Source organism: Apium graveolens, chromosome 6, assembly GCF_009905375.1.
Source record: "Apium graveolens cultivar Ventura chromosome 6, ASM990537v1, whole genome shotgun sequence".
NCBI classification, from domain to species: Eukaryota; Viridiplantae; Streptophyta; class Magnoliopsida; order Apiales; family Apiaceae; genus Apium; species Apium graveolens.
Window position 1 is genome coordinate 63,227,931 of NC_133652.1, and position 15,068 is coordinate 63,242,998.

Sequence of the window (15,068 nt, forward strand, 5' to 3'; positions counted from 1 at the left end):
TTATGTATTGTGGACTTGTTGAGCAAATTTTGGCTCACACCCTTTTTGTTGTTATTCACCTTATTATTTTCAGTTAAGAAGGAAAATGAAACCTATCCGGATACGAGTGGTATAGAAATGAGTCAAGCAGCGGGATCCTCTAATTCCAAGAGTGTTGATCCCGATTCAGGAAGAGAGCTTCGAGTTACCTGAGCAGGTGTAGTGTAGATAGATATGGTGTGAGTTTGAATAAAATGAATTTAGTTAAAACTTGTCTAGATAATGGTTTGTAATAAAGAGAGTTCTATGAGATTTTAAATTTGGTTTGTAATAAATTTAGTGTGTTGTTCTTGTTTTCATACCTCAACCTAAAAAGATCATGGATAGAACAGATGGGGTTAGATATATGTTTGCATAATAAATATACAGGTTTGTATTAATTTGGTGATTAGCAAGTAACCCCCAGATCTAGACCCCGGATTTGGAGGGGGTTACAGTTTTTATCCTTTAAAGATGTTGTAATGATAATAGAACCTTGTACTCATAAAATATACATTAATTAAAATAAATAAAATTTATACATTTTAGTATTTAGCATTTGCAAACTAGCCTACACTAAAAATACCCACGAAAAAACTACTCCCTATGTCCCCCTCAATTCTTTATATTGGGGGACGGGAGCTCAACACGCACTTTAATGCCCTTATTAAGGCCCCATTTTGTATTGCTTTTGGTAAATTCTAAAAGTTGCGGTGTGAAAAAATGTTTTTGGTCTAAAAGTTGTCGGTAGCAAAAGCATATCCCTCATATTTTTTGAAAAAGCTGTTTTCAGCTTTTGGAGGAAGTAGTTATTAGTTTCACCATTAAAATTTCTCAAAAATATTATTTTTATATATTATATCTCAAAATATGCATAAATTAAAAAAAATACCAAAAAGTCATCTAATTTTTCTGACAACACTTTTTCCACCGGCACTTTTTCTCACAGCACGGCAGTTTTTAAGGCACTCCCAAACGGAGCCTAAATATAGTTGCATAATTTTTTTAAAAAATATATAATTTTTAATTTTTCATTAAAAAAAAGAATATTTTAAAAATAAATTCCGAAACTCTAGTTTATATTTATCTTAAAATGCGTGTCAAACATGTGGAAAAAAAGATGTAAAGAAACTGAGGGGAACATGTCAATTGTAACCGAGAATTTCAAATGAATTGGCCGGGTCGGGTAAGTTGTAAAGCTTGTCGGAATCCGAGTAAAATAGATAGGTGGGTCAAGAGGAGAAGAAAAACATATGGAATCAATCATTTGAACTGGTAAATGAGTCGAAATGTATTCAATAATCGGTGTGGAATTAACTTTTGGCGTGATAGTTGTTCTGAGTTATATAAACGAGGCGCCTAAATTCAAATCTCTATTTTAAGCCGAAAAATCTAGATACAATAATAATACTCCCATCAAAAATATAAGCTGATTTAATTTTTTACATATATTTTAAGGTGTATAAATATCACAGATTCATATATATATATATATATATATATATATATATATATATATATATATTTTAAATTTATTTTCTTGAATTAAAATTTAATATATATATATATATATATTCAGGAAAAGAAATTTGAAAAATGATTTGTGAAACTATCATTTTTATTCACCTTAAAATACGAGTAAAAAGTCAAAGTTAACTTGTATTTTTTAGGATGTCCCATTCAATTTTATACATTTCAAAACTTATTAAAAATAGTACATATTTTATAATATAAATATTAATTACACCCACTTAGAACAACTCCAATGATGTTGGCTAAAATGACATAAATTATGTAAAATTTATTGAACGTGGTAGTTGATTTATTCCGGTGGAGTTGACTATAATGATTGACTATATTTTAAAAGTAGTATATTTTTAGTATTTTAATTAAGTTATTATAAATAGAATGCATAATTTCGATATGGTAAATAAATTGTGTGTAATTTAACTATCGGTATGTACATATTCCACTACATATATTAAATATTGATTGGTCTCATAACTTTATCAACTTTTCTTATTTTTTTCCTCACAACATTCAATTTTTTTCTTAAGCTCTGTCCCCAAAATCAAAAGTATGCTTCTCAACAGGACGGAGAGAGTAGAGAATTTTAAACTATTCTGATTGATTATAAATGGAAGTCAATTTTTTTTAACAACCGAGAACGCAGTTAAAATGAAAAATATGAGAAGACCAAATGTTATTATAAATTTTTTACCAAATGTTTTATAAATAATAATTTTTCTTTTAATAATATTAACTCCGTGTGCATTCATATGTGCCCATAAATTAAATTTCGACACTCGTACTATCACATCATTTTGTAACAATTTTTATACAAGTTTCGAGTTATCTGATATTATATTTATAAAATAATTAGGATGAGAGTAGTATTATTGCAGAACTGAGCTCATACATAACATGCATGATTACACTACTCGTTAACTATATGGTTTTACTTCGCTTCCCCCTAACACTTTAAAATTTTAGACGTGATGATTAATCAACATAATATTATAATTTAGACAAGAAATGACTCAAATTCGACTCCCTAGCTACCATCCCCGATATTCCTACAGTTTAATGTGTAAGTTGTATTACACTCTTCGACCTAACCATAAAATTTTATGGGAGCCTTGTGTGCTGATTACCGATCACACGAACGGATCGTGCGTGCCGGGCCGAATAATTAACGGGCCGGTTAATGTTTAACAGAATTCGTGAACGGCCCGTATAAATTTACGGTCCGGGCCGTGCCGAGCCGGACCTGGAAAACAATCAACCGTGAACGGCACGCGGTTTAGCCGAGCTATGCGGTTTAGGCGGTTATGCGAATAACTAACGAATAAAGTTGTTCCACCATGTTGTTTAGCACGTGCACGACTTCACAGTTCACAAATCACACTACTTCAGCTTTAGTTTGTTTTTGTACACGTTTTTCTTCTTATATTTATTACTTTGTTTTTTTTTGTTTTTTTCTTTTTTTTATACATATGTACGCAAACTGTATATAATGTATGTTTTGTTTTTACTTTTTCTTTTTTAATCTGATCTTAATTTTTTCTGTTAAAATATATATTCGATTTTGAAGAAATAATATGTATTAAAATAAGGAAAATAGGACGGTACCTCCATAAATTTTATTAATTAAAAAAAATGTTACTACCTCCGTCCCTCTAATTTCTTTATTTTTTTCATATGCTTGACACGTATTTTAAGGCGACTATAAAGTATATCTCTGTAATTTATTTTTAGATTTTTTTGTATAAAAGTTTAAACATTATATTTTTATTTAGAAGAAAAAAAATTTTTTAAAAAATTTTGCAACTACATTTAATAAGTTTATTAAAGTGCGTGTCGAGCCCCCGTGCCCCAATGTAAAGAATTGAGGGGGACGGAGGGAGTACAATTGATTTGAACGTTGTCACTATGGCCTGTGAGTTGCAGTCTTGCAGAGCAGCAAACAGGCAGGTGACTGAGCCGGTTAACCGCGTGCCGAGCGGGCCGGTTCGCGCCTTGCACAACGTTGACGAATAAGGCGAGCCAGGACGGTTCGGTTACGGGCCGGTCCCGGTTTCTGAGAATTGTATTCGTAGTCGGTTCGTTAATTATAACGGACTGGGTCGAATAATTAACCGTTCGTCAACGAGCCGAATTAGGTGAATTTTAACGAGCCGAATTGCGAACGGGCCGAGCCAAACCGCTCGTTTGGCCGGCTCTACTCAGCACTAGCTTTGATTAATCAGTTGTTAAAATTTAAGAAGAGCGCATAATTGAGAAGCTAATTAAACAATTTGAGTTAATATCTTTTTAATGTGTTTTTATTTAAAGACATTTGTAACACCTTAATCCTATATCGAGAATATTTTTGAAGACATTTGTAACACCCTAGTTCCATATTAAAAAGATTTGAGAGTTTATTTGGTTTATAAGACAATGTTATAGGGAGAATTTCGTATAACAGTGTTGTGGAGGTTAATGGGCGGAACAAAGATCAAGGACGATGTTTGAGGGCGGAGGAAGGTTGTTTGGTGATGGCTGAGCTTGTATGTTGACTACTTAAGAAAGAATTGTGTTTGTTATTCTCTGTCAAGTGTCGACTCATGTCTCATACAAGTGCCTACGTACCCTATTTATAGGGATCAAGCCTCACATAGTTCTTGGGGGACAAGTCACGTAGGCTAGGGTTAGGGTTTTCCAACCCGTGCAGCCCAAGCCCACGATAAAGTCAGGCTTTCAGCCAATTAGTCACGTAAATCTCAACCGGCTCCACACGCTTCCTACAATCTCGCGGGATCTCCGCAATCCTTCCCGTGATTGTAGGAACAACCCGTGTCGGCCCCGAAATCTACGAGCAACTCAATCATCTATGAGTTACTTTCCATGTTGCACACAAATTCCTACGACGCGAGCCGGCCTGGTCCCCTCGGCTCGCACCGCCTTCCTTTTCAATTAATAAATACAATATTACCTTTGATTTCATATTGATATGAGCTCATGAGCCCGGCTCGCGTGTGGGCATCTGAGCCCGACCCGCATGTGGATACCTGAGCCCAGCTCGCTTGAAGGTACTTGAGCCCACCTCGTGTGGGCATAACCGAGCCCAGCTCCCATATGAGAGCATAGATGACAAATGAGAGCCCACCTTGCATGTGTGAGCCCAGCTCGCATATGTGGTCATGTGAGCCCAGCTCACACATCACGAGCCCAACTCACCTGTCACGAGCCCAGCTCGCATGTCATGAGCTCAAGTCACATTGGTCCACGATTCTAGCCCACATACGATAGTCCAGCCATTCAATGCATCTAAGGGGACCTGTTTAGGGCCCATGACCGAAAGCGGGCATAACAACTACCCCCCAAAATTCCTGGTCGCATCTGGAGGCTAGGAATTTTCCAGTCTTTCATGGCCTCGCAGGTGCGAGCCCACCAGGCCGCACAAAACCGCCTCGCGCGCCTCATCTTGCACGCTTTTTATTTAACATTCATTTTGACAGCCGTTGGACAGCTGGCGTGGGGATCCGTGTCGTCATCTAGGATGGTGACACGTGTCACCTCCCCTTTCTCTCTCCTATCCCCTGTAAATATGTGAGATTTGAATTCATTTCTCACATTTCCAAAAACACTTTCTGAATTGCTGCTCAATTTGCTCAAGGATCTACCACGGCGAAGATCATCATCTCAACAAGAACCGTCTACCGGCGGCGATATTCTCCCGGCACAGATTTATCTGGATCTTCATACACCTCTCCAACAGGTAATCTTCGATTCGAGCCCGTTTTCATTCACGCTTGTTTATGTGCACCATGCAAGCACACACCACCTGTTCGATGCGAGCTCACACACACCCATAACATGCGATACGAGCCTGTCTGCTCGTTTAAATACTTAGGTGCGATTCCGTGTGAGATGTGAGGACACTTAGGTGCGACCCCATACTTGTTTTTGTTTTCTTTTTAGGGCCACACACTAATTTTCACCATCTTTTACAGATGTCAAGTGCGTCTTCAGCCCGTTCCTATGGATCGTCTCGCTCCTCCTCGAGCCCGGCTCGCACTTCTGCTAGCCCGGTTCGCTCTTCTACCACTCCGTCTCCATTAAACCAATATCCACCCGAGCAGCGAGGCTCAAAGGACTTTCAACGCGAGCTGACTTCTCTTTCTGGCCGTCTCAGCCAACCTATTTCCCCTGGCTCTGCTATCACCCCTCAAGGGGCCCTAAACATTGCTAGAGGCGAGTACTCGATGCGAGCAGCTGGTTCCGGCTCGCTGGATATTCACCTTGACCCTAACCCTGAAGAATATACCAGGGAGGGGAATATTTATGATTGGAGAAAAAGACCCGTGGATATCTCCAATATACCAGCTTCCCTTGGGGTGGAAGAGCTCCTAAACCGCGAGCCCGCTCTTTTGGACAAAGAGCGAGCTGTGGAGATTCTAAGAGAGATGGTTGCAGAGAGGGCAGCCCGCCTGAAACAAGCTGCAACTAACAACCTCGACCCCATTCACCTTGACTCAGAATCTACCGACAGCGACCTGGGGAGTGCATACTATGACACCAAGAAGAAAGGAAAGGAGCCCGTAGCTGCTGAATATCCCATCTTGGGGCTCGAGGGTGAAGAGGATGGCTCGCACTGGTCCTATGACTCTCCTCAGAGCGAGGAGGTGGCAGATGTTACAAGTCAGTATAAGATTTGTAACTATAACTACATCCCGGCGGCCTCTCCTGAGCCTTACGTGCCTCCTGCCCAGCCCGAGCTGGAGGGTGAAATTGTTTTTAAGATGCAGATCATTCTTGATGGGGAGGAGAGCTCGACTGTCAACGAGGAGGTTAAGGTGCTCGCTTGTCGCGACCTGTCTACCTCGTTGACTCAGAAACATCTGGCCGAGCATATTGAGCAGTTCCAGCTCGAGGGCCATGTTGTCTTGCCCCTGCCTCATATTAGGTGATACAGATTTAACCATCCAGAGAATGGAGGCAGGGTGTCTCGCATGGTCTTGTCTACCTTCATTCTGAGGCTATGCATCTCTTCTCCTCTTCATCCTTTCATCAAGGATGTCTGCGAGTACTACCAGCTCGCACCTTTGCAGATCAACCCGAATGGATACCGAGCCGCCCTCGCATTATACATTATGTATAGCAAGTGTGGGTTTTCTCCTCTCACAGCGAGGCAGCTGGGCTACTTCCTTAATCTAAATCATTCTCCAAATGACTTTGGATACTTCTACTTCTCTGTCTGGCCGTGCTTTAACAAGAAGAATCTCATTCACAACGGGCCGAGCAACTCAGGAAAGTGGAAGAGCCCCTATTTCTACATCCACGAGGTGCCTCGAGTCCAGACTCATTTTTATTACAACCCATGTAAGTCTTCTTTGGCCGCTCTTGGTTTTCCTACCATAATTCCTTCTTTTAACAAGAGATGTTTTTTTATTTATCTTCAGCCACCCCGCCTCGCACTGTCCTTGTGGGACAAGAAAAAATAAATGCAGACAGCCTGCTAGACCTTCCCAAGGAAAACAGGGATATTCGAAAGCTCATAACGACCTCGAACCTGGTCGCGTGTGGGTTTTTGAAAGAAGGAGTGAGGCTGACTCCTCAAAAGAAGAAATCTAAGAAGAGAGCCAGAAAGGGTAAGAATATCGGGCCCGCATTTGCGGGCCTGTTTACTCGCGTGCACGAGCTCGTGGGCTCGCGTGTTTACACTTCCTACATGCATCACTTCACATTGCACCTTAATTTTCTGCAAATTTTATCTGTTCGTCTTACTTTTTTAAATTTCATCTCGCCGTGACTAATCTTTTTCTTCATTGTTTTCCTTTTCAGAAATGGCCATCTCCCCCATCCCTTTCATGGAAGAGGCTGAACAAGCTGCGACCTCGGACCCAGTTCAGCCCGCTGCAGCGACCACAGGGGCTCACTCTCAAGTCCCCCCTCCAGCTCGCATGAGGACCCTTACTGAGCATTTCAAAGGCTCAGGGCCTTCTCCTCGGCTAAAAAGGCATCGAGGTCACAAAGAAGGAAAAACTGGGGAGCCTAAGCCAAAGAAGGCTGCTCCATCTGATGCTCCTCTTCCCTCCTCTTCTTCTACCAATATGGTTATGACCACGTTCGGCCGGCTCGCTCAAGGTCACATCAGCGAGCATGATGTAAAGGGTTGGTCTTCTTCTGCTCTCGAAGTCAATCAGGATGCACTGTCTCGAGCTGCGGCCAAAGTTTACTATCGTCAGCTGTCTAAGGCTCGAGAGATGCGAGCCCTCAGCCAGACCAACACAAAGCTCGAGTCTAAAGTCAAATCCCTTCAGAGTAAGGTCGCTGAGCACGGGCAAGAGAAAGTTATACTGGTGAACAATTATAATCAGAGGATAATTAACCTGAACGTTGCTCACGACCAAGCCCTAAGGGAGCAGAAGGAAGCTCATGACCTGGCTGCTGAGGCATGGAAGAAGGAGAAGGATGCCCTCGAGGAGAGGATGCTCGAGCTGGAGGGATCAGTCTCTGCCCTGACCGAGGGCCGTGAGGCCGCCCTCGCTGATGCTAGGAACCTGGGAGCCAGGAATTTTATGAAAGTCTTTATGAAGAAGGTTCCTGACTTCGATTGGGCGGCTCTGGGTGCGAGCACAGCGAGGCATGCTGAAAAGCTGAAGCTAGAGATGGAGAGGGATGCCCAAATTGCTGAGGAGGCTCGGCTCGCGGCCGAGCAGGCCCAGGTCGCTGGTGATGAAAATTGTGGGGGAGCAGAGGCTGATAACCCTTGATGTAATTTTAATTAGAACTAGACTTTTGACTGGGTAAGCGGGCACCCCTTTCGCCTCACGCTTGTATTTGAAATATTCTGCCTCGGGGCCTAACTTATTTAACTTTTGTTTGTATAAAATGTCAAGTCTTTTGTGCCCGCGTATGTCTTTACGGTGCTAGCTGGCTTTCTTTATTTTTGTGTTTTCTTATCACGCCTCTACTGACCAAAAGTTATCATAACTCTGGCCGCGTATGGCGAGCGTTACACTTTCACAGCAAGCCCAGCTAATCAGCTTGCACCTTTTGTTTAATCGATCAAAATTTGTCGAAAAATGCTAAGTGGAACAGGCTCGCATCATTACTAATTCACAAGTTTTGTACGCGGTCGTATGGGTTCGCATGATGCGACCCTGACTATGTTTGGTGGAGGGCTGGGCCTCTTGGGTCGTATTTTGGGAGCCTGCGAGCCAGGGTATGGGCTCGCATCGCGTGCACACCCCTCTTTTAAGCTTCATCTTTTATTTGCTTTGTGCTCATATCTTTCTAAGCGGGTCATGGCCCAGCTTGTCTCCTATATTTGTTGCCAAAGCGGGCCGGGGCCCGACCTGATTTGTGATTTTAACATGCTAATAAAACAACCGTTCTTTCCTCGCATGGGTTCCCAAGGATGGGCTCCCCTGCTGGGTGTTTAACAAAAGTTAAAATGTCAAGTGCACAAAATAGAAATCAATCATTTTATTCATAGATAATGGGAACTGAAAGGAGTACATGCTTGTAGTCTCAGGGAGGCACCTATATGGCACTACCCCCCGAGACTTAGGAGTATTTTCAGATAATACTAAGTCTGAAAAGAATAATATTACTGATAATATTTGCGGAGGTGTTCCGTGTTCCAGGCTCTCGGGATCAGTTTGTCCTGCATATCATTGAGGTGGTAGGTTCCCTCCCAGAGCACTGACTTTATCTTGTAAGGGCCTTCCCAATTCGCTCCAAAGACTCCGTGACTCACTACCTTGGTATTTGGCATGACCCGGCGTAGAACCAAATCTCCCACCTTGAAAGTTCGGGCTTTAACCTTACTATTATAGTGCCTAGCTGTCCTCTGCTGATATGCTGCTACCCTGATCTAAGCATCTTCTCGAGTTTCTTCGATCATGTCCAAATAGAGCCGATGATTGACCTCATTTGCCTCCGAGTCATAGTTGTCCCTTCGAAAAGATCCTGCTCCCACTTTAACGGGCACCATAGCTTCACACCCATACACCAGAGAGAAAGGGGTCTCTCCAGTTGTGGTTCGGGGTGTAGTGTTGTAAGACCACAGGACCTGGGCGAGCTCCTCTGGCCATGCTCCTTTCTTCTCTTCAAGCTTTGCCTTCAAGGTATGCTTAATGATTTTATTAACAGCCTCCGTCTGCCCGTTACTCTGGGGGTGGCAGACTGCGCTAAAGCTCTTCTGAATCCCCAGCTGCTCACAAAACTCTCGCATTTCCTTGCTATCAAATTGTTTCCCATTGTCAGATATCATCTTGTAAGGGATGCCATAACGACACACAATAGCCTTGTGTACAAACTCCCTGAGTTTTTTTGCCGTGATGGTGGCTAGGGGCTCAGCCTCTACCCACTTAGTGAAGTAGTCTACCGCAACCACCGCATACTTGACACCTCCCCTGGCCTTCGGGAGTTCCCCAATCAGATCAATTCCCCACATGGAGAAGGGCCAGGGGCTCATGAGGGATGTGAGAGAGGCCACGGGGCTGTTGTAATAATTGGCATATCGCTGACACTTATCACAAGCTCGGGAGAATTCAAAGGTATCTTTTTTCAGCGTTGGCCAGTAGTAGCCTTGACGGAGGATTTTTTGAGCTAGAGAGCTACCCCCGAGTGATTGCCACAAATGCCCTCGTGTACTTCCCTTAGGATGTAGTTGCATTCATCTCCATCTATGCATTTGAGGAGAGGCACACTGAACCCTCTTCTGTATAGAATCCCGTCGTATATCACATAGCGGGCTACTTTATATTTTATCCTCCTTGCCTCATTCTTTTCATCCGGAAGTGAACCTTCTTTTATGTATGCTAGAATAGGTGTCATCCACGTGGGGTCGAGCTCATTACTGAGGCTGCCCACCTCGTGCTTGGGCACACTAGGTTGCCTCTGTATATCAAGGGGGACGGTCCCTAGCAAAGTGCTCTCGCGGCGTGAGCCGAGCTTAGCTAGCTCATCAGCGCCTTCATTCTGCCCACGCGGGATTAGTTCCAGCCTCACCTCGTTGAACCTCGCGATTATCCTCTGTGCGCACTTCAGGTAAAGCTCTGTTCTCGGCCCCTTAGCTTGATACCCCCGTTTATTTGATAGACCACAATCATGGAGTCACTAAACACATTCAAATTCTCCACCTTTATTTTCAAAGCTAGCTTGAGACCGTTGATCAGGGCCTCATACTCGGCATCATTGTTGGTTGCATGAAAGGCCAGGTGGGTCGCACGTCTGATCTTGTGCGCCTCTAGGCTGATTAGCTCAATTTCAGCTCCTGCTCCATCACCGTTAGAGGCTCCATCCACAAATAGGCTCCACCATGGGGCACTATTTTGGCTCTCCAGTCCAACTTCCTCTGTGCTAGGTATGACCACAAGGGCTCCCGGCTCCACTTCCTGATATGGAGGAAATTCCAGCACAAAATCGGCCAGGGCTTGACCTTTGATTGCGGTCCTTGGCTTATAATCCACTTCGAATTGGCCGAGCTCAACCGTCCACTTCAACATTCGATCAGAAGACTCTGGTTTATGCATCACTTGTCTGAGGGGGTAGGAGGTTCGCACTTCTATCTTGTGTGCCTGAAAATAGGGCCTGAGTTTTCAGGAGGCCAGGATCAGAGCATATGCTAGCTTTTCGAGGCTTGTGTATCGAGTCTCGGCATCGGCTAGCCTTTTACTCACATAATATACCGGGAGCTGGACACCATCCTCCTCTCAGACTAATACCGCACTTATTGCAAAGTCGGAGACAACCAAGTATAGGGTCAAAGTTTCTCCTGCCTTTGGGTTGGACAACATTGGAGGGCTGCTGAGATGCTTCTTTATGTTCTGAAAGGCTTCCTCACATTCTTCGGTCCACGTAAAATTCCTCCCCACTCCTTTAATTGCTTTGAAGAACTCTTGGCATTTATCGGAGGATTTTGAGATGAAGCGGTTCAAGGCAGCCACTCGTCCCGTTAAGCTTTGAACATCCTTCACCCGTCGAGGGGATCTCATCTCGAGTAGGGCTTGTATCTTGGATGGGTTGGCCTCAATGCCTCTATGGTTGACAATAAATCCCAAAAACTTCCCCGATTCGACCTCAAACACACATTTCTGGGGGTTGAGCTTCATTCTGTACTCCCTTAGGATCTGGAATATTTCTGCCAGGTGGCGGACATGATCCCTCGCTTCTTTCGACTTCACCAGCATGTCATCTACATAGGTCTCAATAGTCTTCCCCAACTAATGTTTGAACATCTTATTCACCAGCCTCTGATAGGTTGCCCCCGCATTAAGGAGCCCGAAGGGCATCCCGATATAACAGTAAAGGCCCCGATCAGTAATAAAGGAGGTGTGCTCCTGATCTGGCCCATACATGGGGATTTGGTTATATCCCGAATAAGTATCCATAAAGCTAAGCAATGCGTGCCCAGCCGTGGAATCAACCAGCTGGTCGATTCGGGGTAGAGGAAAGTTGTCCTTCGGGCAAGCTTTGTTCAGGTCGGTGAAGTCTACACATGTCCTCCACTTGCCATTGGGCTTCTTGACAAGCACGGGGTTGGCCAGCCATGTGGGGTAGAAGGCTTCTCTCACAAGTCCTGCCTCCATTAATCTATCCACTTCTTCTCTGAGGGCCTCTGCCCTCTCTCCACTAATCGGCCGTCTCTTCTGCCTAACCCCCTTCTTTTTCGGGTCCAAGTTGAGCCGGTAGCACATGACATTTGGGTCAATCCCTATCATATCAGAGTGTGACCATGCAAAGACATCCAAATTCTCCCTTAGGAAGCGGGCTAGATCGTCTCTCAAGTCAGGACTTAGGTTAGAGCCTATTCTGAGTACCTTGGAGGGATCATTTGGGTCTACCAAGATTGGGATTGTGTCCTCTATGGCCCCAGCCCTTTGGACCATTGGGGGCATTCTCGGGTCTAAATCTGCTCGAGCCCCGCTAGATTTTCCCATTTCCGTGATTGTCAAACCTTCCGTATCCTTGAGCTCGGGCTGGTGAGCTCGGGCCGGATTTATCAAGCGTTCAGAGGCTGCAGTTACAGTGCGAGTAATTCCGTTGGGCAGGTCCATAGTGATTGTTGTTTCTTTGCGTTCCCACTTCCCTCTCCTAAGTCTTGCAGTGATTTGTTCTGGGCTCTCTTCTTCATCACTTGCTTCCTCCACAATACCCTCTTGTATCAACATGATGGGCTGAGAGGCTTCCATTAGTAAGGCCCCTGGGAGTGGTTCCACCTGAATTCCCATGTGCTCGAAGTAGTTCTCGGGCAATTCCTCAATTGAAATCAAATTACAAGTCTCGTGGCGCTCGGGACGTATCATTTTCCTGCCCTCTGCCTCTTCCATGGGGACGTCGCACTCACCTGCTTCAGCTATCTCCCTTGAGGCATTTCTTGACTCGGCCGCTTTGAGTGCCTGGTTGTAGCAAACCCTTGATTCGTATTGACAGCTCTTCAAGATGCCTACCCCCGTGGGGGTTGGGAATTTTATCGTCATATGATGGATCGAGGTCACCATCCTCATCGCCCTCATAAGGGGTCTGCCCACTATAACATTGTAGGCACAAGGCTGGTCTACAACTGTAAACATAGCGATCTGGGTGGCCACATGAGGCTCATCTCCTATGGTCATCGGGAGCCGAATTGTCCCTTTCACTCCGATCGAGTTTCCCGTGAACCCGTACAGGTGCCCACCTATCGAGGTTAATTCTCTATCCAACAATTCCAGTTTTTTGTAGGCATCATAAGTCAGAACATCAGCCGAGCTCCCGGTGTCCACCATTGCTCGGTGAACATTCACCGTCCCAATCTTCATTTTTATGACTAGGGCATCGATATGAGGGTAATGCACCCATTTTGCATCGTTCTCCTTAGACACGATATCATCGGCCTCCCTCTCAAAGAGCTCCGGGGGCCTTTGGCTTAGATGGTTGACGTTGGTGAGGGGTTTGTCCTTTGCTTCCCGGGCATATCTGTCCATTGCCTTCCGGCTGTCTCCGCCAATGTGAGACCCGCCTAGAATAATATGAATGCTACCAGCCCGAGGGACCCTTTCTTTGTCTTCTGGGGGTGGAGGAGGGACGGTATGATAATCAGTCCTGTGCTTTCGAACCTCCTTGACAACCCACTCCGTAAGCTTCCCTTGTCTAATCAAAGTCTCGATCTCATCCTTTAGTTGTCTACAATCAGCTGTATCGTGTCCGGTGGCCTCATGGTATGCACAATACTTCGAAGTGTCTCTTTATTGTAGTCTGTGAGAGGGGTTGCCTTCTTGAATACCCCTTTCCCAGCATATGTAGCATATATGTGGTCGATAGAGGATACCAGAGGGGTATGTGTCTGTCATTTGCTTGTATAAGGCCTTCCCGAATCTTTGGCAGTCTCTTTGCCCCGGGCAGACTTTTTTGGGCTCGAACTGCGCCGATATGTCTTCCTCCTCTCGTCAGGACTTGAGGATCGGTCCCTCTTGTCTCGATAGCTCTCGTTGATTTTCAGCTCTCTCATCGATTTCTCTACCCTCTTGAAGGGTTCGGCTTGCTCATAGAACTCGGCCAAGGTCCTCGGCTCACTCGCTTGGAGGCTCTTCCAAAATTTTGATCCTTCTTTCAGCCATGCTATCAAGAAAATTTTGATGGTCTCCTCACTGGCTCCTCTCACCTTGGGGACCTCGGCGTTGAACCGATGAAAGTATTCTGCCAAGGGTTCCCCCTCCCTTTCCTTGATGTTGGCTAACGTGGCCACATGAGGCGAATAGTGGAGGGTGGACTGAAATTGTCTGACGAACAAGTCCTCCAATTGCCTCCACGTTCTTATGCTAGCCGGTCCCAACTTGGAGAACCATTGTTGGGCACTACCTCTGAGTGATGCCGCGAAGAGTCTGCAGCGGGTCATCTCCGGTACCTGATAGACTTCCATCTCAGTGTTAAATTGTATAAGGTACTCCGCCGGGTCGGCTTCGCCGTTTAATAGAAGGTCGGGGTTGTGCCTAAACACCCGAGGTAGGGGGGATGATCGGATAACAGCCGTAAACGGAGAGGGGGCAGCCGAGGCAGGGGGCCCTCTCTTCTCTCGCTCCATCTCATCTAAGATCCTTCTTAGGTCTCTCACCCTAACAACTTCTCCTTCTCTATCACCACCCGCGTTACTCGAATGGTGTGAGCCCTGAGGTCGTTCACGGCGTCCCCCTCCTCCGGCTCGCGCCTGCGACTCCTCTTCACGATTGTCTCTCCGTCTACGTCGCTCCTCCCTCCTGGGTGAGGTGTGTTGACATTTTTCCGGAGGGGTCGCTGCCCGTTCTCTTTTCGAGCCTCTCTGATCCACGGGCTCTTTCTCTTCTCTCTCCTACTTACAATTCTCCAATTTGAGCCTGAGGTCATGCTCGCTTAGTTTTTTACCCACTCGGTCTAGCACGCTAGTCGACCTTGCCTCAGATGAAGCTGGTTTCTGCCCCGATCTCGTAGAGATCTGGCTGCCCCGCTCATCATGGCCTCGGGGTATATCTTCCTTTTCACGCGATGTTTCTTTCTCCTGCTTGGTCTCGGTTGCCACGTCATCGAAATCGTGGATCAGCTTC

The 15,068-nt window shown here is 45.1% G+C and overlaps 1 protein-coding gene across 1 annotated transcript; it reads right to left on the reverse strand.

The window, feature by feature from the left end:
* Positions 1–9,382: 9,382 nt before the first annotated feature.
* Positions 9,383–9,964, reverse strand: LOC141665182 (uncharacterized). Its single transcript, XM_074471162.1, has 2 exons — positions 9,809–9,964; positions 9,383–9,622 (listed from the first exon to the last, which is right to left on the reverse strand). Exons 1-2 carry the CDS (start codon positions 9,962–9,964, stop codon positions 9,383–9,385), a joined length of 396 nt encoding a protein of 131 aa, XP_074327263.1.
* Between the last annotated feature and the right edge of the window lie 5,104 nt (positions 9,965–15,068).

Excerpts from the sequence above, each read along its gene's own strand:
- LOC141665182 (XM_074471162.1), bottom strand. The coding sequence starts at position 9,964 with ATGTGGGGAATTGATCTGATTGGGGAACTCCCGAAGGCCAGGGGAGGT. Across the intron at positions 9,623-9,808 it reads AGTTTGTACACAAGGCTATT|CTTGAAGAGAAGAAAGGAGC; the intron begins GTGTGTCGTTAT and ends TTGAAGGCAAAG.